General features: G+C 36.2%; 1 protein-coding gene across 1 annotated transcript in view; it reads right to left on the reverse strand.

Annotated features, from left to right (window-relative positions):
* ALG6 (ALG6 alpha-1,3-glucosyltransferase) overlaps nucleotides 1-26,325 on the reverse strand; it is a 56,189-nt gene that overhangs the window by 26,891 nt on the left and 2,973 nt on the right. The window contains exons 2-7 of the mRNA XM_082360048.1: nucleotides 24,896-25,167; nucleotides 11,874-11,958; nucleotides 6,336-6,425; nucleotides 5,076-5,164; nucleotides 3,210-3,292; nucleotides 1,759-1,823 (exon numbers count right to left, since the gene is read on the reverse strand). Of these exons, the coding sequence (XP_082216174.1) occupies nucleotides 1,759-1,823; nucleotides 3,210-3,292; nucleotides 5,076-5,164; nucleotides 6,336-6,425; nucleotides 11,874-11,958; nucleotides 24,896-24,977 (494 nt within the window). The 5' untranslated portion in view covers nucleotides 24,978-25,167. The remainder of the gene's footprint in view (nucleotides 1-1,758; nucleotides 1,824-3,209; nucleotides 3,293-5,075; nucleotides 5,165-6,335; nucleotides 6,426-11,873; nucleotides 11,959-24,895; nucleotides 25,168-26,325) is intronic.

The following is a 26,325-nucleotide window of genomic DNA, read 5'->3' on the forward strand; positions in this document are numbered from 1 at the left end:
ATTATAAAATTTCAGAGCCCGAAAAGTAACAAACAGGAACAACAAAAGCAGCAGCAGCAGTAACACATAATAATAGCAATAAATATTTATGTAGTGCTTAGTACCTCCCAAGTACTGCTTTAAATGCTTTACAAATATGAATTCATTTAATTCTCAAAAAGCTTAAAAAGTAAGGGTTATTATCATCCCCATTTTACAAATGAGGAAAGTAAATAGCGGTTAAAAAAAGGTGTCCCTACAAAATGACATAATCCCCAAAGCTTCAAGAGTTTGATTCAAATCACAGAGAAGATACCACTACGAATTTACCAGAATGGTTAAAAGGAAAATAACTGACAACTGGTGAAGGTGAGCACCTGGAACTCCTACACCATTGTTAACGGGAGTATTAACTGGTAGACCATGCTTAAAAACCATATGGGAATATCTAAAATTAAGCAAGTGCACATCCTATAATTCAGCAATTCCACTCATAAGAAATATATTTACATGTGTACAGAGAGATATTTACAAGAAAGGTCAAAGCAACATAGTCATCATAGCCAAAACCTGGAAACACTCCAATGTCTATCAGTAATAAAATCATGTGTATTCATGCAATGGAATATTATAAAGCAATGAAAGAGAACGAACTACAGCTACATAAAACTACACGAATAACTCTCACAAACAGAATGTTGAACCAAAAACACCAAGCACAAAGGAATACCTACTGTGTTGTCTTTTTTATAGAAAGTTCAAAAAAGGGGGAGAACCAAACTATAGTACTAGCAGTCAGTAAGTGGCTATCTTTGAGAAAGGAGATGGGAGAACTACTTGGGATGCGCACAGGTGTGGTTTTGGATACTGGCAATGTTCTATTTCTCGACATGGATAATAGCCAGTTCATTTACGTTTTGTGTACTTCTCTGTATGAGTGTTAATGTTTCAAAGTAAATATAGTATTAAAAAATCTTGTAAACAACTTTTTTTCTTTTCTTTATTATCAGTGTTCTTGATATTATCAAACTATCTAAAAGCCATGATCCTATAATGCCAAAAAAAAGGGCTCAATTAGGAAAGAGGACTGAATAAAAAATATGATGGAAGTAACTACCTATTTGAATATCTTTTGCAAGTCCTTTGACAGATACACATTTTAATTTTATAAATAAAACAGATTGGCACCAAAAGGAAAAAATATTAATCAAGCAATCATGGTGTGGATTATTTTTTTTCCTTTGGGACAGATAGTAATATTTAATACATTAGAAGACAAACTGGAGAGCCATGTACAGATTTTATCAACTTTCCTCTATAATTTGTTTATTTGAATGTTCCTTATTTTAGGTATCAAAAATTACACACATAAAATCCACATAGATTTATTCAATTTTAGTTTCCTGAAGCTCCCAGCTACCACTATCTGTTAGAGAAACATTTTGTTTTAAAACTCAAAAACTGGAAGATTGTTTTTGTCAGTGTCAGATAACATTTACAAAAGATAGAAAATGTTTCACCTTTTCAGAATCAGCTCCAACAGCTAATCAGTTACCAACATCCTGTTCCCAATCCAAATAGTTGTGAAAAAAATTGCTACTTTTAATTTGTACTTTACCCTTCAACTAAACACTTGCTGAAGAGATTCTTTTACCATTTTAAAAATAGTTTAAGCAAGAACCCTAGTAAATAAGACATTACTAGATGACAACATTATACAAACTGAGCCTAGATTTCATGATATGCATCTGACTTCATTTCTAAATTAGTAAAGGATACTGAAAATGTCCATAGTCGATAAGAATAAGGCCTGGATACAGCAATATGCATAATGCATTAGCAATCTGTAAAGAAAATTATTGTGAAATAAGAAAGTAATCTGTTACTTGAATCAAACTGCGTAAAAGTGTAGTTTTATTTAACACAGTAGCAAATGTTCCCCTCTTACCTTCTATTTATCGAAATACTCCATTTTTATAAAGCAACTCTTTAAACACTAAAGTCTTCATGGAGGTAACATAGTATACTTCAGTAAAAAGGAAAAAAATCCCTAAAAGCGGGCTTCCCTGGTGGCGCAGTGGTTGAGAATCTGCCTGCCAATGCAGGGGACACGGGTTAGAGCCCTGGTCTGGGAGGATCCCACATGCCGCAGAGCGACTAGGCCCATGAGCCACAATTGCTGAGCCTGTGCGTCTGGAGCCTGTGCTCCGCAACAAGAGAGGCCGTGACAGTGAGAGGCCCGCGCACCACGATGAAGAGTGGCCCCCACTTGCCACAACTAGAGAAAGCCCTCGCACAGAAACGAAGACCCAACACAGCCATAAATAAATAAATAAATAAATAAAAATTAAAAAAAAAAAAAAAATCCCTAAAAGGTGTTTGTCTGAGAAAGCACTTTTAGATATATAAATCAGATAAATTAATCTAATGATTAATCTATATAAAAAGACCAAAGAGAATAGTCATGGGACTTCCGTGGTGGCACAGTGTTTAAGAATCGGCCTGCCAATGCAGGGGACACGGGTTCGAGCCCTGGTCTGGGAAGATCCCACATGCTGCGGAGCAACTAAGCCCATGCGCCACAACTCCTAAGGTTATGCTCTAGAGCCCACAAGCCACAACTACTGAGCCCGTGAGCCACAACTACTGAGCCTGTGCTCTAGAGCCCACGAGCCACAACTACTGAGCCTGCACACCTAGAGCCCGTGCTCTGCAACAAAGTGAAGCCACCACAATGAGAAGCCCGCACACTGCAACGAAGAGTAGCCCCAGCTCGCTGCAACTAGAGAAAGCCTGCACGCAGCAACGAAGACCCAACGCAGCCAATAAATAAATAAATAAAATTCTAACACAAACCATTTGATTTTTTTTAAAAAAAGAGCATATTCGTTAACTGTGAATATGAGAATATATAGCAACTTTTCAAAATGATTTTCAGTTGTCATTCTCACAAGCCAACTCAAAATTCAGATTTACCAGTTAAGCAATAAATTTAGCATGCTGTGCAATTCAGCAGTATATAACTTCTAAAATTCAGTGCATCTTATTACTATATTTGGACATTAAAATAATTACTCTAAGTTAATGTTTCTAAATGAAAATTAATTGACAGAAGATATACTGTTCCCTATTATCTATTCCCAAAAGCATGACTTCCTTAAGCTCTGTATTTAATAGTTAAGGTAATAAAACATTTCAGAGATGAAATGTCAGGTTACTTCAAAACTTACCTTTTTCTTAGTTGAGATTTCTTTTAAACAACAACAGTACAAAACCACTGCAGGTATGTAAATCAGCAAATCAGCAATTAACACTGAAAAAACAAGCAAATGATTTTAAGCGTTGAGTCCATCAGGATCTACTATAACCTATTAACAGCCTTCCTCCAACCCCGAGTGGGAATTCTATTAACACGAGGTTCCTACCCACTCTGGACAAGTCCTTTCCACGTTGAGCCCTTTCCATTCCCTTCACCTGTGCCTAATTTCAACTGATACAGTACTACAGAGTCTCTTAATTTTCTCCAACAAATTCACACATTAAATCAATCAGCTGTATCTAAAACCAGGTCTCTCTTTGCTCTGACTTGGACTTAAAAATTAAGAATACTCAAAGCAAGGGAAGGAAACTTTTATTTTCCCCTCAATATCTGCATACTCCAAATTTTCTGATGTGAATACCTCAAATGTGGAGATGCATAGGAGAATCTTTGTTAATGTGAATATTTATAAAAATTCATAAATTTTTGCTAATTAATGCCTACAAAGAGCTTGAGAGGCCCAGGTGAGGAGGAAACTGAAAAAAAAGTGGGAAAAAAAATAAAGCAATTCATAATTCTGAATGTTCAGTCCTTTTAGAACAAAGAAAAACTAATATATTAAGTTCTTCAACAGTACAACATAGCTATCCAAAAAGCCTATTTTTTTCTTGTACCACACATATATTTGTGTCCAGAATAAGATAAATGATAGTAAACTGTCAGTGGTAGATGCATGCAATCCTATTTTCAGCTCCAGATGCCACATTTTAGATGACACTGACAAACTGGAACATATTTGAAGGAGCACAACCAGAGGCTTCGAAACCATAATCACATTCAAGAAACTGGTCATCTAAGAAACAGCTAAAGTATTTATGAATGTTTAGCCTCGAGAGGAGATGACTTCAAATGTCTGAAGGGTGTTAGGTATATAAAGGATCGGACTTGTTCTATGTACCCCAAGGAAACAGAACCTAAAATGACAAGTGAAGGTTCAATATAAGAAGGAAATTTCTAATGATTGGGGCTCTCTGAAAATAGAATAGAGTCTCTAAAAGTTGTAAGTTCCCTGCAGATACAGGTATTGGCTCAGAAGCTAAATATCACGTGGTGAGTATGCGGTTCAAAAAGGATTAAAGCATTAAAGCGTTTGGGAAGAGGGAGTGGTGTGGGAGAGGGAAAGACAGGCAATACAGGTTATCTCTTGGGCCTGATATTCCATGACTGGATGAATAGTAAAGAGAACAAACCCTGACTAGATTTAGACTAATTAAGGAAAAGACACAGGTTAGCATTAAAGCCTAAGTCTTGTAAAGCTTTTAAAGAAACTTAAGCTTATTACTTTCAACTTTTAAACAGCACACAATAAATGCTCAATAAACATTTGTTGTAAAGATTAATTCAGCAACACTGCACAGTAATACAATATATGACATACAGCTGTAAGTCACCGTAAAAGTGAAAGGGATTTATTAAAGCAACAGCCTAAACGAATAAAACTTCAATTTAGAGCTAACCAACTTCAGGTGAGCTATTAATATTAGCCTCACTTTACTAGGCCTCAGTTTCCTCAGCTTAAAATAAGGATAACAACAGTATTTACCTCATTTGGGTGTCCAAATTATTAAGGGAGATAATAGTAAATGTAAAGCAGCCAGAATCATTAGTTTCTACTCTTTTGTGTTTTAGCTTACATATACATTTGCTCACATATTATACATATATATGCATATTTATAGTTACACAACTATAAAAGTAAGGACAATAATAGAACCTGTCATCAGTTCAAAAAAAATTTTTAATCAAATTTTACACTCAATGCCTATTGCTCTTTCACCTGTTGCACGCATGAAGAGCTTATGTGCCTGACTCTCATATCCTCGTGATGTATGGAGAGCAATCCAGTCTGGATTTATAAACTTTGCCCTGCAAATCAAACATATATACATGCACTTTATTCCCCATTACTTTTAGCAATAAGGACATCTGAGGACATATGAATCTATTTTGAGAAGTGGCCATTGCTCCTATAAAGCAATGGAGTTAAGGCTTAAGCTTTACTCTTTGTATTTAACCATGTGAAACTGACTAATGCTATCAGAATCTGCCATGCTTATCTTCCAACAAACCCATGTAGCATGTTAACTAAAAGCCCTACCTTCATGATTCGTCCAGTGTGAAAACAATCTGATGTCACATTTCATTTATTAAACATATACTTTGTAAAGAGCAATACACTAATATTGACAAGAGGATCACAGTTTTATAATTTATAATCTTTTCAGTTATCATAATAGGCTACAATAAATAGCTATTAATCGTAAATCACTGCATAAAACTGAACATAATTATTAAAGATAAATTAAGTTTTCAATCATATTACATTCTCCAGAACACTGCAAAGTATATTTGATTATCCTGAAGTTTGGAAACTTATTTTTTTTTTTTTTTGGAAACTTATTTTTAATCCAGGAAGCTAATTTTTACAAAATATGAAATAGAACAAATAAAATGAGGTCAGAAGATAATGTGAAGAAGTTCCTCAAATTTCTGCTGATACACTTCAAATCTGAAACGGAATACCAGGACAGAGTAGAACTGGTTCTCCACTAAATAGAAGCACCTAATCTTCTATAAACCATTCCATTTCTGTAAAAGAAAAAGGAATTCCAATCCTGATCTTAAATCATAAGTGAAACACTATGGTACTTCTAGTTTCTTACTTGACAAGTTAGTCAGAAAACCATTTAGACCTTTATTTCTCATTTACTTTGGGCCATTCCAGGAAAAAAGCTTTTCTATGCACAACTAACCGTATTAGATATATTTCTCAGTAATCCATGCGTAATTGGTAACATCTCTACTTCAAAACAAAGCTAGATTTTTGCATCTCTTTCTAGACTTTCCTCCAAAAAAATTATGAAAATAGTCAAACTCTGATAAACTTTCCTACAATCCAATTATAAAGATATGGTGCTCTACAAACCATAATACAATAGTAGCTACAAACGAGCTCTCCTCTATTCAATAAACTCTTCCTTACTACATCTGCTAAGGGCATAAATATTTAAAGTTATGTCAAGGAAGAAAAACTTACACATATGCACATAAAAGACTATGGTAAGCTGTAAGAGGTGGATAGTCCAATCCCCAATACTGTAAGTTGTTATCACTGCCGTTAAAATACCTGAAGAAAAAGGAAAAAGAAAGCGCCATTCCAACAATCAATATTCAAGAAATACTTATATTTAACGTCTCACTTCATTTAACTTAATTAACATGAAAAAATGTTATACAAGGTTAAAAAAAAATTCATCTAAACTTTTCTCCCCCCTCCTAAAAATTTTTGTGAACTCACAATTAAAAGTTGTTATTGAGTAGTGTGACTAAATAATTTATTGTCTAAACCAAGGTACTCTTAAGAGTGAAAGAAGCTATAAATAATTAAGCCATAACAATAGAGGCAAACCAAGATTCTCACAGGCAAACCGAATTTGTTATCACTCTACTATTAGTAAACTTAATGACCAACACTTATACAAAAGAAAATATGCAACAAAAAGAGAATTTGCTTCTGACAGTCTAAAAAATTAAAGAAACAATACGAAATCACAATTTAAATAAATAAAAAATGAATGTCAAAGACTACATAAAGATTTGGTTTACAAAGAAAGAAATATTGCATGAAACAGGTATACTTTTATTAATAACACTTTGAACACAATTCAACCAACATGTAATGAGAGCCTATTACATGCAAAATTCTGTGAATTAAGGAAGAAAACTAGATCTAATGTTCATAACTTAACAGGCTCCTCTAACTGGTCAGAATGGGAAGGAACGAAATTATATTCAAGAGTGTTATCATTAACTTCAAAATGTAATTTTTTCTAACATATCATGGGTATTTTTGCTTTTTACAAAAAAATACTATAATTTAAAATAGTTCCAGGACTTCCCTGGTGACACAGTGGTTAAGAATCCGCCTGCCAATGCAGGGGACACGGGTTCGAGCCCTGGTCCAGGAAGATCCCACATGCCACAGAGCAACTAAGCCCGTGCGCCACAACTACTGAGCCTGCGCTCTAGAGCCCACGAGCCACAACTACTGAGCCTGCGTGCCACAACTACTGAAGCCTGCATGCCTAGAGACCGTGCTCCACAACAAGAGAAGCCACTGCAATCAGAAGCCCACACACTGCAACGAAGAGAAGCCCTCGCCCGCTACAACTAGAGAAAGCCCGTGCACAGCAACGAAGACCCAACACAGCCAAACAAAAAATTTTTTAATAATAAATAAATAAAATTTAAAAATAAATAAATAAAATAGTTCCAAACTTAAAAGTTTCAAGAACAGTTCAAAGAGCTTCTGTACATCAAATGTAAAAATTTAACAAAAGACACCATAAGAAAAATTCAAAGACAAGAACAAACAGGAAGAAGATATTTATACATATATAATATACACACACATATATATATATACATATATACATATACACACACCAAAAACTGATTAAAATATAGAATACTATTGTATACCGTTGAATACTGTGGCAGACAGACTTTAAGGTCATCCCCATGAACCCATCTCCTGGTGTTCCTGCCTTAAGTGTGTACAATCAATCCCCACCCCTCAAGTGTGGGCAAGACCTGTGACTTGCTTGTAAACAACAAAATACGACAAAGGTGATAGGATGGTCACGCCTGTGCTTATGTTTTATATATATGTAAGATTCCATCTTGCTGGCTAAGCTACAGAGACTCCCTTTCACTGACTTGGAAGAATCAAGCTGTCACGTTTTAGTAAGTGGGCATACTGGAGAAGCCACATGGCAAGAAACTGCAAGTAGACCCTAGGAAATAAGGGTAGCTACCAACAAGAAACCAAAGCCCTTAGTCTTGTAAATGCAAGGAAATTAATTCTGCCAATAACTTGAGGGAACTTGGAAACGGTTCCTTCCCCAGTTGAGCCTCTGATTAGACTGCAGCCTCAGATGACAACTGGATTGCAACCTCCTGAGACCCTCCCTGATCATAATATTGAACTAAGCTGTGCCCAGACTTCTAACCTAAAGAAACTACAATAATAAATGTGTGTTTAAGTAAGTACCATTTATGGTCACTTGTTAACACAGCATAGAAAATTAATGTAATTGTTTATTTTAAAATCATATAACTCATTACAAAAAAGATCAGCAATCCATCAGAAACATGGGGGAAATATATAAATATGCAAATTTGAGAAAAAATATGATGGTCAGTAAATATATTAAAAGATACTCAACAACACAAGTACTCAAGGAAATGGAAATTTTAGAAGTCTGGTGTTAGTTTTTATTATTAAATATTGGTAAGGGTATATGGAAAGAGATATTCTTGTGTTGGTATCCATTAAAACTGGCTACTTTAGAGATTCCACTTCTAGGAATCTACCTAGGAAAAACATGTACACAGGAGAAATGTACTTTATTTAATCATTCACCTACTAAAAGATATTTAGAGTGTTTCAGGCTTCTCATAATTATAAACAATGCTGAAATAAAGTCATTCCCACAATTCCTGACTTATAAACCTGTGATTTTTTTTTAAAAAGCAACATGCTCAGGGTAGGTGGACTCTTCTCCTAGCCCTGGTATAAACCATGCCTGCACTGAGCCAGGCGTTTCTTTCTATTAATGATTGCTTTAAGGGTAGGACTTGTTGCTCCTGAACAAAAAGAGAGGTAAAAAATAAGGTATTCCTATTATTCCTGCCTTGAATATGGTTGTACAAAGTCACACTGCTGGTAGCCCTGGCAGTCATCTATTGATCATGGGGTGAAAAGCCTCAGGATGAAAAGCCAACATGCCAAGAAGAATGAATGAAAGAGAAGAAAAATGGAAAAGCCTGAGTCCTTGATTGCTATTATTATTTTTTTTAATATTTATTTATTTATTTGGCTGTGCTGGGTCTTAGTTGCGGCATACAGGATCTTCGTTGAGGCATGTGGCCTCTAGTTCCCTGACCAGGGATCGAACCCAGGCCCCCTGCATTGGGAGTGCGGAGTCTTGACCGCTGGACCACCAGGGAAGTCCCTTGATTGCTATCATTGAGCCAGTTTACCAGCCCTGCAAAGACCTACTTATTGAGACAATTATTCTATTGCTTAAACTACTATTACTTAGGTTTTCTACTACTTGATGCCAAAAGTACTCCTGACTTCACACATAAGGAATTGTCATTATAAAATTAAAGAAAAAAAGTTCAATTTTCCTCTATTACTTACAACTATGTATATTGAAATGGAATAAATAAGTGTTTAAATTTAGAATTATAAAACTGACTTTTGGGCTTCCCTGGTGGCTCAGTGGTTGAGAATCTGCCTGCCAATGCAGGGGACACGGGTTCGAGCCCTGGTCTGGGAAGATCCCACATGCCGCGGAGCAACTAGGCCTGTGCGCCACAACTACCGAGCCTGTGCTCTAGAGCCTGTGCTCCGCAACGGGAGAGGCCGCGACAGTGAGAGGCCCGCGCACCGCGATGAAGAGTGGCCCCCACTTGCCGCAACTGGAGAAAGCCCTTGCACAGAAACGAAGACCCAACACAGCCATAAATAAATAAATAAAAATTTTTTAAAAAAATAAAACTGACTTTTTTTTTTACAAATTTATTTATTTATTTATTTTTGGCTGCATTGGGTCTTCGTTGCGGTGCGCGGGCTTCTCACTGCAGTGGCTTCTCTTGTTGTGGAGCACAGGCTCTAGCCACGTGGGCTTCAGTAGTTGTGGCACGCGGGCTCAGTAGTTGTGGCTCTCAGGCTCTAGAGTGCAGGCTCAATAGTTGTGGTGCGTGGGCTTAGTTGCTCCGCAGCATGTGGGATCTTCCCAGACCAGGGCTCGAACCTGTGTCCCCTGCGTTGGCAGGCGGATTCTTAACCACTGCACCGCCAGGGAAGTCCCAAAACTGACATTTTTAAAGTTTACCTCACAGATCCTGATTTCACATTTTAGACAACTTTGTCACTTGAAAGTTTTGACTACACTACAGCTAACTTTCTAGATGAAGACAGAAAGATTTCACTCTTGGAAAAAAAATTTTTTTTAATATTTATTTATTTATTTATTTATTTGGCTGCGCGGCATTTTAAGTTGCCGCGTGCGGTATCTTTAGTTGTGGCATGCAGGATTTTTAGTTGCGGCATGTGGGCTCTTAGTTGCATCACGTGGGATCTAGTTCCCTGACCAGGGATTGAACCAGGGGCCCCCCGCACTGGGAGCGCAGAGTCTTAACCACTGGACCACCAGGGAAGTCCCCACTCTTGGAAAACTGAAGTTAAAAAATGAGAAACCATTCCTCAGCCACATTGCTAGGTAACAATAGTGGCAAACTAATCAAATTTGACAAAATTAGCCAAAAAATTCAGACTATTAGAAATGTTATTTCCAATATAGATTTATATCCACTGTTGATAATAGTGAACCTGTCCCAAGGATATATTTTCTCTTTTATAAAATGTGCCATTGAGATATATCTTTTTCAATGATAGTTATTATGAATCATATAGCAATGAACTTCAAACTAGGGGAAAAAAAAGAAATCACACCATTTAAACATTAGAACTCGGCACTTTCACTGCCATGGCCTAGGTTCAGTCCCGGGTCAGGGAACTAAGACCCCACAAGCTGCGCAGTGAGGTCAAATAAATAAATAAACAAACATGCACACACCTATTAAAAAAAAAGAACAGTATCAAATATTTAGGTGACCTCTATTTTAAATACTCCAAACTTGGACTAGGGTACAGCCAACCTATTAATAGAGAGTTCAATATGAAGTTCTTGTATGTAACTCTCTCAGAAAGGAGTTATATAAAAGCAGTGACCAAAGCAATCAACAGAACAATATAAACAGTTTGCATAGCCAGGTTTAATCAAGTAATCTACCAGGCATCTAATAAGTAAAATAATACTGTCATCAATTGTTATCAGAAAGTGTTCAACAAAAATGACAGTGCATGGATTTCTGTGAGATATAACTACAGCTAACATTTATTGAGAACTCATTACACTTCAGGCACTGGTCTAAAGTGCTTTAAATGAATCATTTTATTCAATCCTCACAATAACCCAGTGAAATATGTATTCTATTATTTCCATTCTATGAGTGATAAAACTGTGGCAGAGATAGTTAAATAACTTGCAAAAGCTCCCACTGCTAGTAAAGAGTACAAGCCTTGATCTGAAGTCTGGCAGTTTGACTCTAGCCCTACACTCTTCACAACTAAGCTACTGCTTTTTTTTCACCTCATATGTTCCCTACAGGAGAAACTTTGCGAAACCTCCACAAGAAATACTCTTAGTCCATAAACTTCCACAGTTTATGTCCTGAGGAGCTTCCATGGCATACAGTGTCCTATCCTCAAAGTTCTAGTTCAGTACCATATTCCAGCTGGTAACTAAATATATGGGTAACTTTCAGGAGGATGAAAGTTCAAAATGAGCCAACAATATGCAGGGTAATATATGTGACATCAGTATACAGGAAGATGAGGATTCTGAAGATGAAGAAATAGCATATTTTCCTTTTAAGTGTCTTCAAATAATCTACATTAACTGACCGATAAACAATAAAATCAAGTTAAAATTATCCATACCATTGTTTGATCGGTAAATTAATAGTAATCTCTTGCCAGTGTCTCTGAGCTTCATAATCACCAAACATAGGGGGCTTTCCAGCACCTAAGATGAAAGGTAAAAAAAGCAAAATAAAAATACACTTTAGTATATCAGTGATTTTATTTCCTTATGAAATAAAATCCTTATGAAAATTTCCTTATGAAAATTTTCTAAATTATAGAGATAGTATAGGAGGAGGAAAAGAACACAGAAGTTACCCAAAAAGTCAGAGAGATGAGGTCTGAATGCTGGCACTGCTAGCACACTGAGTGACTGTGTAACCCTGAGCAAATGACTTAACCTCCCTAAGCCTCAGTACATTAAAAACAGAATCAATACTGTCACCTCAAGGACTGCTGGAATAAGGAAAATAATGAACATAAAATAACCTGTATAGTACCTGGCACACATAAACATTCAATAAATATTGTTAACATTAATTAGTTATTAACATTAGTTTTTTGTTTTTTTTTTTTTGGCCATGCCGCGCGGCATGTGGGATCTTAGTTCCCCAACCAGGGATCAGACCTGCACCCCCTGCATTGGAAGCACAGAGTCTTAACCACTGGACCACCAGGGAAGTCCCTTAATTAGTTTTTAATTAATTAGTTGATAATACTAATCATAAGATATCCAAGTTTATTTTTACTTCATGAGAAAGACTGTCAACTATACTGTCCAATAAGTATCATAAAACAATAATAACAAATGTCTATATTTTACCAAGGGCTTTTACAAACTAAATATAAATAACTTAAGGTCAAGTATAGAACCAAAAACAGACTATATATTGCAAAGACATTGGTTAGGTCAGGCTTTGATGTCAAATGAGTTATATAAAAACTGCCACTTTATAGTTTTTTTTTTACTTCAAAATTGCAAATAAGGGATAATGGATCTTTAATAACTAACAATTGACAGTGTCTACTACATGCCAAATACAACAATGGAGCAGGTATTATTATCATCCCCACTTGACAGCTAGCAAAACAGAGGCAATGGTCACCCAGGTAATGAATAGCAGAGTCTGGACTGGAACCCAGGCAGACTGGATCCATAATCCATGTTCTTGGCTCCTACTGTGTATTGCCTCACAACTCGGTTAAGGTAGGTTGTTAACCTTAAATCATTTTAAATGATATAAGGGTAATTCCATTTAGTAAATAGTAAACAACCACTATTTAGCTAACAGTTGACTACAAAACTGTGAGAGGGCCCAAATAGGTACAGTACAGACACAGGTTTCTTAATCAGCAAGTGAAAATCACATACAGTCAAATATATTCATTAATCCATTGGGAAGGTGTGCCACATTGGTGAATGATATGTTATCAATCACTGAACTCTAACCCAGATGTTCTCCAGCTTTGGAACACTACATTAAGTAGATTTTCTGCATTTAACAGCTGTATTATACCACTATTCTTTAAATGCTAGCATCTCCACCCAAGGAGATACTCCCAGTATGAGATAATCATGGGAAAAGCAGATTAACATCTCCAAAGCATATACACGTTGAGTGACTGCCGTAAAAAAATTACCCACAGTACAGGCACATGTATACACACACACAAACCTACCCCTGTCTCTCTCTTGGAAAGTACCATATCTTATTCATTTTTGCATTCTCAGGATGTAATTGCACCTAGCAGATTCTCAGTGAATGATGATGTAGGAAGGATGTCAATATTATCAGTATGATATAGCAAGGATTTTAAGTTCAAAAAGATTTGAATTTTTGAGTCCCTTATTTTCCACTTACTGAATGTGCAACACTAAGCAGTTTGTGATGGCAGACCAATTAATTATGCGAAGGCTACTTTAACACAATGCCCATATACTGGTTCTTGTCTCAAAACATCTTTAAGTTACTATCTGGCATTTTGAAATTCCAAGCCTCTGCTCATGCTGCTTACTTCCTCTCCCTATTCATACACCTCTTTTATCAACTCGTATCCAACCTTTAAGAACCATCCCAACTACCAAATTCTCCACAAAACCTTCCCTTATAAATTAAAAACATACTGATCATTAATTATTGACTTCTTAGAACTAATATTTATTAAGGGCAAACTATAGACATCATACTTATATATATTATTTTATTATTCATTACAGTAAGTCTAACAAGCAAGTGTTGAAATAGTGTTATTTTCTTCATATTAGGCTAGGGATTGTCAGAGTGATTAAGGAAAAAGAATTATTAGCAACTGCAGTAGTGAAAACTTCATTAAGTACTTAAGAGCAAAATAAAATGCCAAGAGCTTTAGATGTAACTCATTTGATCTGCAACCTATGATTTTACCAACATTTTACTGATGAGGAGACTGAGACTGAAATTTTAAAATAACTTGCCCAGTGTCACACAGCCAATAAGACACAGCTAGTAACATTCAAACCCACTGGCGTTTAATCTCAATACCTGTGACCTTGTCAGAGAGTAAACAGTAGAGGCACGATTTGAATAGGAAATAGAAGACAATAGCCATAACAAAAAATAAATACCAAACTTGAAGTATATCAATTGTTTAGTGAATTGAAAACCCATTACCACAGTATCTCAGAGCTATATCTCCTCCTTCTGTTTAATAAACAGCATATGAAAAAACGTGGAAATCAAAATAGGTAAGTCAAGTAGATTTTAAAAAGGAAAAAAAAAAGTATTGACTTCTCATAATACTTATATTTTCAGTCTCATGTATTTTGTCACATGATTATACTATTTTCTAATAGCTACCCAAATAAGAATTTTAATTCCAGTGGACATAGAATGTGATTTTTCCAGAGTTCACAGGAAACATATTGCTAGGCATATAGTACACACTTTCAGTTAAAACTTGCTCAGAAAAAAAAAAAAAAAAAAAAAAAACTTGCTCAGTTAACTGAACAGGAGGGGGAGATTAACTTACAATTTTTTTAAAGAAGGAAAATAATTTCCCACTGAATTAACTGCATCTTTACGTGTGCACTTTATAGATGTGTGTGTGCTGTGGGGGCAGTTTCTCTTTTTGGTGATACAGCTGCTGTCTACAGGGAGAAAGGAATTGATTTTTATTTTTTTTTCTTTTGCTTTTGTTTGCTTGTTTTTGGCCCAGTGGGATAATACCTATACAGTGGGCATAGGAAACTACTTAAGTCATAGAGGATCTTAAGTAGTTTCCTACACCTGAAAAAATCCGGCTATCTAGATTTTCTGAAATTGCTCTAGACTTGGGGTCAGTGTGGAAGAATTTATTACCATTCTCTAACAAACAGAAGAATGGATAATGACTCTCTTCAGGGTTGAGAAACAAGTTTCTATCCAGAGTCTGACCTACTTCAATAAATTCAGCTGACACTGGCTATGAAATTAGTACTTAAGTTTTTAAAACTGCTAAAGTGCCCTTAAAGCAACCCAGAAGAGCAACCCAACTGTACCTGTGGGAGCTTCACTTGGGAAGGGCAAAATGGATTCTTTCTACTGTGATTAATTCTACAAATTCATTTACATGAGATTCAGAATTACGTAAAGAAAACGTATTAATGTACATTTACAAAGCTTCAATTTTGTCTCATTCTTAGGAAAATGGGCTTAAGCACCACTTAAATGTTCATTTTATTAATTGCTGAACTATTCAGAATTATGTTAGAATTTAAAAAACAAGTAGTTTCTTTGATAACAATACATACTAATCGCCTTTACATTGAAACTTTAAACATTCTAAGGGAAGAGAATTTGGTTAAAATTTTCCATAATAATCCCCCTTTTATATATCCTTAGTGAGTGAGAAGAAACATTACAAATAACAATGGGTCAGCTGAGAGAAACTATACAGTATGTGCATTTCCAAAGAAGAAATAACGGACTAATACTAAGCAAGCTCACCTGAGCTTCCTCACTCCAGTGCTTCCTAATTACAATCTTAAAACAAGAAAAACAAAAAGCAAACTAAAATAAGCATGTTAAAAACAAATTATAACCAAAATAAGTATTTTAATTAATAGAAGGAAAAAAATCTCAACAGAATCACAGATGTTACACTCATTCAGTAATCCTCCCAGCCTCCTATGATACAGAAGTTCATCACACGTGAACACTAAATGTCACACTGTTTACGATGGAGTTGAGAACTCTGACAGAATCACCATTTTTCTTAGTATTTAGCATTTTTATTTTTCTCATCTGAAAAATGACAAAAATATATAACAACCACCTACAAAAGATGCTACAAATATTTTAATATGCAATAACAATACTCTTCTTACATAGTAATCCAAAAATACTCTTGTTCTGTTGACTTTCTTAGAAGACAATTTAAGAGTAAGGTTTAACTTTTTTGTTTTTGAAGTATAGTTGATCTACAATGCGGTGTTAGTTTCAGGTATACAGCAAAGTGATCCAGTTATACATACATATATATCTATTCTTTTTAAAATTCTTTTCCCTTATAGATTATTACAAGATATTTAGTATAGTTCCCTGTGCTATACAGTAGGTCCTTGTCGGTTATCTATTTTATATATATATAGTAGTGTGTATATGTTAATCCCAAACTCCTAATTTATCCCTCCTCTTCCTTTCCCCTTTGGTAACCATAAATTTGTTTTCTATGTCTGTGAGTCTATTTCTGTTTTAGAAGTAAGTTCATTTGTACCATTTTTTTTAGATTCCACATACAAGTGATATCATGATATTTGCCTGTCAGGCTTACTTCACTTAGTACGATAATCTCTAGGTCCATCCATATTGCTGTAAACAGCATTATTTCATTCTTTTTTATGACTGAGTAATAGTCTATTGTACATATTCTTTAACCATTCATCTGTCAATGGACATTTAGGTTCCTTCCATTGTATATACTGCTGCAATGAACACTGGGGTGCATGCATCTTTTCAAATTATAGTTTTCACCAGATCTACGCCCAGGAGTGGGATCGCTGGATCATACAGTAACTCTATTTTTAGTTTTTTAAGTTAACTCCATACTGTTAAGAGTAAGGTCTAAAATAAGTAAGAGGACTTTCCTGGTGGCGCAGTGGTTAAGAATCCGCCTGCCAATGCAGGGGACACAGGTTTGAGCCCTGCTCCGGGAAGATCTCACATGCCATGGAGCAACTAAGCCCGTGTGCCACAACTACTGAGCCTGCGCTCTAGAGTCCGTGAGCCACAAATACTGAGCCTGCGTGTCACAACTACTGAAGCCCGTGCACCTAGAGCCCACGCTCTGCAACAAGAGAAGCCACCACAAGGAGAAGCCCGCGCACCACAACGAAGAGTAGCCCCTGCTCGCTGCAACTAGAGAAAGCCTGCAGCAGCAACGAAGACCCAACACAGCCAAAAATAAATAAATAAATAAATACTTTTTAAAAATAAATAAATAAAATAAGTAACAGGAGTCCTGTTTTCAGATGAGGGAAGTAACTGAGTAAACTCAGACTTTAGGAGAGAAATGTTAGAATAAGTAATGTATGTAAGCCACAGGGATAGGAAAGTATTATATATGCGTGTTGTCCTCTACTTGATTCCCATTAAGCATTTGGTTATGTACACTAGTAATACTGAAATGGTGTGGGTTTTTTAAAAATTATTTAACCCTATACCCTGATATTAATTTAACGTTCTCTTGAGATAAAGAGTGCAAAGAAAATAATATATCTGTCAAAATTAGAAGACTAAAGGAAAATTAGAAGACATAGGATTGCAAACTAAATAATGATCAGGAGTAATACAGCCTGAAGTAAGAAAAGGGAATGACTATCCAAAGGACCAGTTACGGATTGAAAGCAAAGGTAACACAAATTACATATTTCATATGACAACTTTTAACTGGGCTTTTCCTCAGCCCTCCTTTATCCCATTCCAGCTACCAATTAACTCCCTCCTTCCATTCACTAACAAACTTCCTAAAAGTTGCTATGTCCACTTATTAACTCCCATTTAGTCCATTATGTTCTGGTAGTTAGGAAGCTCACAATGGCCTCCTAGTGATCCTTTGTCTATTTTAAATTTTCATTCTACTTGACATGTCTAGAACTTGACACTGTTGGCCAGTCCTTATTTCTTAAAATTCTCTAATTCCCTGGCTTCCAGGATAATAACTGCTCCAGGCTCTAATCTTACATGATTTCTTCGCAGTCTCCTTTAATCATTACCCCTTCTCTGTGAAGATGATCAGTGGTTAAATCCGTTTTCTTCTGTACTACAGATACTCCCAACTCTGTGGCTTCAACCATCATCTCTATCAACCTTTTGTAAAAATCAGAATAACCTGTGGAGCTTTAAAAAATACAGATGAAACTAGTTTCCAGCAACATGGCAGACTCAGAAGGTCAGAAAAACACCTCCAATACAGGAAAAGTATATATTTTTTAATTATTTATTTTATATATTATACATGTACAATTTTAATATATGGCTGAATCAGCAGCAAAATAAGAGAATTCCTTAGAGGCCAGAAACAACAAAAAAAGCATAGACCCAGAAGAGTAAGCATTTGTCCTGAGGGAATCCAATGATCTTCGGTGGCCTATACCCTAGGTACTGAAAAGCTCTATGCCATAAGTAAGGAGGCAAAGCCTTAGTACTTGAACAAGTAGGAATTCAACGTAAGAAAAATCTCTACTAGGATTAAAAATACAAAGCCTTTGAGGAGATGGTGAAGATAGTATTTATCTCTGCCTTGGCTCTTGGTAGTACAGGAAAAAAGAAGTCTCCCAAAAATTCCTAACCATAAGTCTGCACTCACCCAGTTTGGGGCCTGAATTCACATCAAGTATTTGCCAAAGGAATCTTAAGATGAGAATTTAGTTTGACTTTTGTTAAAAGTGCCCCAGGTGCCTGGGAGGAGGCAACCCAAACCCTCTGTGGAGAAATACACAGTAAACTGAGGCCTCAAAGAATTCCCACAGATAAAAGTTCTAAGTAACATGAGCTCACAATTTTAAAAAAATCACTAAACTCATGAAGAAACAAAATAACATAAGCAAGAGTCAACAACAAACAATTAACTATGAAATCAGACTGCAGGTATTAGAATTTTCTGATAGGTAATATAAAATAAGCATGTTTAGTATGTTTAAATATATAAGAGAAGACATTAAGAGTATGTTGAAGAACAAGAGATCATCAGAAATGATCAAAAAGATCTGAAAAGGAAACAAGTAGAAGTTCTGGAAATTAAAAATGTAATAGTTGAAATTTGAAAACTCAATAGATGGGTAAAAAAAACAGATTAAACACAGCTAAAGAGAAAAGTAATGAACAGGAAGACAGATCTGATGATTATAAAGAAAGCAGTATGAAGAAACTATGAGAAGGGAAATACAAGCAATTATGAGGTATAGAGAGAATGAAAAGACCCAACACAGTTTGCACAAGGAGAATAGAAATGAGAGAGATGCAATATTTGAAGAGATAACAAAATTTTGAAGTCAATGAGGTGAAGAAACTGTTGTCTATTTTATTCTCTGCTATATCACCTACCCTTGGCATAACTGTCAATACAGAATTCCATACCCAGAAAAACTTTACAACAAAGAGCAAAATAAAGGTATTTTCAGACAAAAATGGAGTTTGCCAGCAACAGACTCTCACTAAAAAAAAAAAAAAAAAACCCTCCCAAAGATATACTTCAGGAAGAAAGAAAATGATCTCAAAGGAAGATGTACTATGTAAGAAGGAAGGGTAAACAAAGAAAATGAGGGTAAAACTGGATAACTATAAATTGTATAAAATAACAGTGACTAACATCTAAAATCATGAAAGAACTGAAATCCTAGGCAATAATACCATTTTAATTTGGGGCAGGAGGTGAAGATTTGTAACTAGAGTTAAAACGTTCTAAGGTCCTAGTGTTGTTCAAAAAGAGGATAAATTGTAAAGGAAAAAGATTGATAAATTTCATTATTTTAAAGTCAAAAACTCTTGTTCACCAAAAGACACCTTAAAGTGTGAAAAGATAAGCCATTACCTGGGAGAAGATATCTGCAACTTGTACAAAGGTTAGCTTCCAGAATACAAAACACACAGGAAAAAAACAAAAGCCAAAATATAGAATACATAAGAAAAAAACTAATATAAATGTACAAATGATATAAGCAAATATCACAGAGAAGGAAATGCAAATGATTAATAAACACAAAAGTATGCTCAATCTTTTAGAAATGAAATTCAAAATAAATAAATGAATTCAGCAATGAAGGAAATTAAAATTAAAATCACAATAAAATATCATTTCACACACTCCATCCTGGCAAAAATTCAGAAGTTTAACACTACCAAATGCTGTGAAGAATGTGGAGTAATAGGAACCCTCCCACTTGGGAAGTGCCTCAATACTAGAAAGGCTCAGAATGGACCACCTACATAAAATTGGCTCTAGGAATTGGCACAAATGATTTCTGGTTCACCTCTTGCACTTGCTTTGTTCTAGCTCTGAGGTTAGGCATGAGCTTAAAGAGAAATTGGACAAAATAGGATCTGCCTACTTTGATTCTAGCCAAGAAAAAAGAAGTCCTGCTATTGGCCCTGCCAAGGTCACCACCAGGCTGCACTGGAGTATGAAGCTAGAAACTAACTCTAATAACAAAGTGTTCTCTGTGACCAGCTGAAGATGGATTTATGTGTTCCTGTGCCCCCAGCCAAGTTGCATCTCCCAAAATTCCCGCTTTTTTATATGACTAAAATGCACCCAAATCTTAACATAACCAAAAGAGAATTCATTACCTTCCCCCACTGAATCTGCCCTACCTCTCAGTTTTCAGTCTCAGTATCTCTAAACTTAGAAACCAGACTCATTCTCAAACTCTTCCTTCTTATTTATCCTTGCATACAATTAGTCATTAAATTTTGCTGATTTTTACCTAATGTGGCTCTCAAATTTAGTCACATTTTTACCTAATATGGCTCTCAAATTTAGTCACTTAGTCCAGGCCCTTACCATCCCTTTCCAAGACCACTGAAACCAGCTATGCATAACAACTTCAAATAAGCATTATAAACATATATGAGGCCACTACACATAGATGCTACCATCAGTCTCTACACGTTCTACTCCAAACGCCATGCTGCCTCTAAAGCTGTCTTCTTAAAAAACAAATCTGATTATGTGAATTCCGGCTTAAAAACCTCTATTGCCCAAAAGATAAATCCCTCACACATTACTTTGGCTCACAGTCTGCCTCAAATTTATTTCTGCCACCCCATCTCTTACTGTTCCACTTACCATGCACCCTGTATTCCAGTCACACTTACATCCTCACCAAACCTCAAAGAACTCTCATCCCTTGGTCATGCTATTTCCTCTCACTGGAATACTCTCCTCACCTCCTTTTCTGCCTAGTAAAATTCTTCCCTCCCTTTTAGAACAAACTTTAATGTTACACAGCAAATCCCCTACACACTAAAGAGTACCGTTCCGAGAGCACATTCGTTAAGTCCAACAAAGTTAGCCTAGGTACCCAAATAACACAATCAGCTATATAGTACTGTACTGTAATAGGTATAATACTCTTCACACAAATAATACATAAAAAGCAAACGGACACAAAAAATAAAGAAAACATTTTTAATCTTACAGTACAGTACCTTGAAAAGTACAGTAGTACAGTACAACAGCCGGCATACAGGGGCAGGCATCAAGTGAACAGGCAAGAAGAGTTACTGACTGGAGGACAGAGAGGAGGTGAGAGATGGTAGAGCTGAAGGATCGTCAGCAATAGCAGACAGAGGGCAAGCTGCAATTTCACTCAGGCCTGACGCTGACGGCACAGGTTCTGGTTCCTTGCTGGATTCAATTCTACCTACCCTCTTGAAAAAACAATCCAGTGATGTCTGGGCAGTAGCTCTGTTTTTCTCGTCATAGATGACACGGTAGCACTGAACTGCATTCTGAACGGCTGCTGCAACCTTCGTGTACCATTCTACGTTTGGGTCCTGTGCCTCAAAACTAACAGTGCCTCCTCAAATAAAGAAAATCCCCTTGCCATTTCCTGCGTCTTCAGTTACTTCTTCTTCCTCTTGTCTCTCTTCATCCTTTCTCTGGGCCTCCAATTCCTGGCACTTCTTAGCAGTACCAGCTATGTCACTGCTGCTTTTACGCTTGCTTCTGGACATCCTGGGCTTGAAATAAAGATACTGTACTACTGTACTCTATACAGTACTGTACAGTAAAGTACACAAAAGCACAACCACTTGTAGAGGATGCACACACATGACAAGGTACGCCAGTCACGTGAACTAATTCACGTGATTGGACAGGCGAACACACGTCCACATCTTTGAAAGTTCGCAATTTGAAGGTTCGTATGTAGGGAACTTACTGCATTCTAAGCTTTTCTCATCTGAATTAGAAGTCCCTTATGCTCCCAGTCTACTTTGTTTATACCACACTATATTTTAATGTAATATATATCTACATGTCTGCCCTTCCCACTAGACTGTGAACTTCTCTAGGGAAGTAAAAGTGTGATTCTAAGACCCAATTACAACATTTGGGGGGGGGTTTCCCACACACATCCAGCAAGCAATTCTCTGAACACCACCTGGGTATCCTATATCTCAACTAAATTCTGACACTATCTACCTGGAGATAGCATTAGATCCCATAAGTTATGGGTTCAGTCCTACAAGACTGCATCCCACACCCCACCCCCACTTCAGACACCAGTGTCAAGACCTACTGCCTACAGGTTGCAGGTTGCCCCCTCCAACTCAGGGTGTCAATGGCAAATCCAGGTTATCACACGTACTTCTGACAGGCTATAGATCAGAGGTACCCACAATCTCCTCTTTAGGTTCGATCAATTTGCTAGAGTGGCTCACAGAACTCAGAGAAACATTTTTCTTAACTAGATTACTGGTTTATTATAAAAGGATGTAAGTTGGGAACAGCCAGATGGAAGAGATGCATAGGGCAAGGTGTGGGGAAAGGAGTGCAGAGCTTCCATGCCCTCTCCAGGCATGCCACTCTACCAGCATCTCCAAGTGTTCACCAACCCAGAAGCTCTCCAAATCCAGTCCTTTTGGGTTTTAATAGAGGTTTCATTACATAGGCATGACTAATTAAATCACTGGCCATAGGCAATGATTCAATCTCTAACTCTTCCCCTCCCCTCCCCAGAAATCAGGGGGTGGGATTGAAAGTTGCCACCCTCTAAGCATAAGGTTGGTTCGCCTGGCAACCAGGCTCCATCCTTAAGTGGGGGAACCAAAGCCACCTCATTAACATAACAAAAGACAATTTTATCATCTCACTTAGAAAATTCCAGCGGTTTTAGGAGCTCTGTGCCAAAACCACAGATGAGGACCAAATATATATGTCTTATTATGAATCACAATATCACAGGTACATACCATGTATTATTCTTGGCCACCCTAAAGACCAGACCTAAAGATATGATCACCAGCAAGACCTATTTTTGCTGCACAGCAGACACTCGATAAATATTTTGGAGTTAAATGATCTGATGTCAGGATCAAATGAGAAAACAGTTATGAACCATTAATGTGCTGATTATATTCCTACATTACTAAAAATAAAGCACAATCCATATATATTATCTCAATCCTCACAACAACTCTGTTAAAGTACATATTAATATTCATACTTTGTAGAAGAGGTACACAAGGTTCATGAAGATTAAGAACCTTCTCCAAGATCAGGCAGCCAACAGGTGAAAGAACTAAGATTTGAACCCAAGTCTATGGCTGCATTCAAGTGATTTTACTTCCTCAATATTCCTTAAATTCATTTCTCCATCTTTCAACTAACTGACTTAGCTCAAGACTTCTTTCTCAGAGGCCACAGAGCAGAGTTAAAGCACTGACTCTGGAATAAAATATAACTATATTTGAGTCCCAGTTGTCATTTATTGGTTGTCTCATTTTCCACTTGTAAATTAGAGATAATACCTATCTTCACTGGTGTGGTATTAAGGAAAATGCTCAGTGTCTAGCATTTGGTAAATACTTAAAAAAGAGTAGCTCTTAATTCCATTACTAAGATTGTCTAATTTGTCTCTTTACACCCAACCTTCTCACTACAATAATTTTTTATTAAAATGAAAGTTATTTTTCTAAGACACAAATAATTTCCTGAGCTAACTGTATAGCCAAACCTCTAGCCATCCCTCCCCATCCTTTTCGTTCCTTCTTTTTATGCTATCCAATACCAAACACTTCTAACCATGCTCTCATGCCATCTACCATGTCTTCGCACATGTTCTGCTGTCTAGAGTATCTTCCCCATTTCATTTGCCTAGCAAATTCCAACTCATCCTTCAAACCTTGAACTCAAAAATCATCTTCTCTGAAAAGTTTTCTCCAATGCACCCTGATCACTCATTTCTCTATGTTACCTTTGAACCTCACACATACTTCAACATTATAATTATCACCTTGTATTGTGACTACTTATCTACTAAAATGTGGACACTTTAAGTACTGGAGCCATTAAGTATTTAAGGATTCACCTGGAATTTCTAGCACTTAGCATAATGCCTGGAACATGAGAAGTATTAAATAAATACTCACAAGGTTAAATTTAATCCCATCCCCAGCCTCCAGGACCACACTCCATCAATTCCTCCTCCCTTTCTCTCACATCGTCCCCAATCTTATTCTCCACTGGTCTCTTCCTTTCAATGTAGTAACATGCCTTCTCTACCCTAAACAAACAAAAAAGCCTCTTTTGATTCTGCTCCCCCTTTGAAGTACTAGCTCATTTCTCTCTTCAATGCCTAATAGATCATTGTTTCTCAACCTGTCATCTTCCCATTTAAAACACATCTTTGTTTTATCATTATCACAAAGCCCATGCTTCTATTTAGCTCTTATACAAATTCTACTTATTAGAATTAGATGCTTAAGTGTACTTTCTTGACTACACCAATAAAACCTATAATTCTTCTCTGTCCCAGTCAGAAGACTATAAACTATTACCAAAAACTAAAAACCTCAAAAAACAAACAAGAAAACTGATTCAAAAAATTATTTACCTATCTTAAACGAAAAATGCATTACCTGAGTAAGAATTAAGAGAAACTGTCCACCGTACTGTTAGTCCTAGTAAGACAACAGCTGTCATCAAGTAGCATTTCTCCATATTTCTTCTCAAATTTAGGGAGAGGAAAAATAACAGGACCAATGCCGGAATACTTTTAACACGCAGTCAATCACTTCTTTTCTTGATCAGAGAAATGTTATCAATTCTTTGGAATTAGGAATTTGAGAGGATTTTAAGTGATGCTTCGTTTCCAGTTAAATACTGATTTTTAAGTCTATGAAGAAGTAGCCTGCAGGAAAAAAGAAAAAAGATACCAAGATTTAGCTGAGCATAGTACCTACAACAACAAACCCATTAAACCAAGTAGAAAGATGGAGAAGTGGGGGAAGCGGAGGCAGGGAATCGAGGAAAGGGGATAATTTTAAGTTCCTTATCCCCTAGTCCTCTAGTTGGGAAATGTACCTCAAAAGGTAGCTCTCCCTATTAAATGTGACTCAATATATCTAAAGATATAGTAAGGATCTGCTCTCACAAGGAAATATGTCTGAGTGAAGAAAAACAGCAGAGATATGTAGATAGTAGGTCAGTTCTAAACAGAGAATTTTCACCTACAGGTAAAAACAAGACCACAAAGATAAACAAAGGGGTGATTTTACCTTTGGTGTAGACAGAAAGAGGACTTTTATCTTTCTATTCAGCTTGAGAAAATCTTCCACTAAAGTAATTTATGTAGTTTGATTTTTCTTTTCTTCCAAAATATACTTGAACTAACTACACCAACTTTCCGTTCTAAAGAATGAACCTTTGTAAGAATCAATAAGAATAGCCCCAACTCTTAAGAGAAAATACAAAAGCAGTAAAATACAATTAACCACTTACATGCTTCATTTTTTTAACTTTTTCCCTATTGGGTCGGGGTTCTAAAAGTTCAAAGATTTGAAAAATCATGGGCCATTTTAACCACAGGATATAATTTAATTTACATATATTCAGAAAAATGCAATTAATATATAAATGAAAATTTTAGGGAAAAATTGGCATATTCTACCTACAGGTCAAAAATTATTTTCTTACTTAAAAATAGCAAGGGACAACTCTAGAACTAATAAGTCTAGCATCTCAATCAGGTAGAATGACTCAAAGCATTTAATAAGGCTATGTGAATATATTATTCAAATTTGGTTTATATAAATTCCCTTTTTCTTTCCTCCCTCCTACTGTATCCACCTTTGATCATTCCACTGTTCATTAGAAATTTTACCACAGAGGCAAGGTAGGAGGAGAAATTAAAATTAAATCACTTTCTGATGTTGATTTCAGGTTTGACACAGTTTATAGGCCATTATAAACTTTTCAAATCCTTTTTTAGTCTAACTCGAAAAGCCCCTTTTAACAATGCATTGCACTATATATTTCAGAATTGCAATACAACACTCTATTTTCTGCT

Source organism: Balaenoptera borealis (assembly GCF_965194805.1).
Source record: "Balaenoptera borealis genome assembly, chromosome: 1".
Classification (NCBI taxonomy): Eukaryota; Metazoa; Chordata; class Mammalia; order Artiodactyla; family Balaenopteridae; genus Balaenoptera; species Balaenoptera borealis.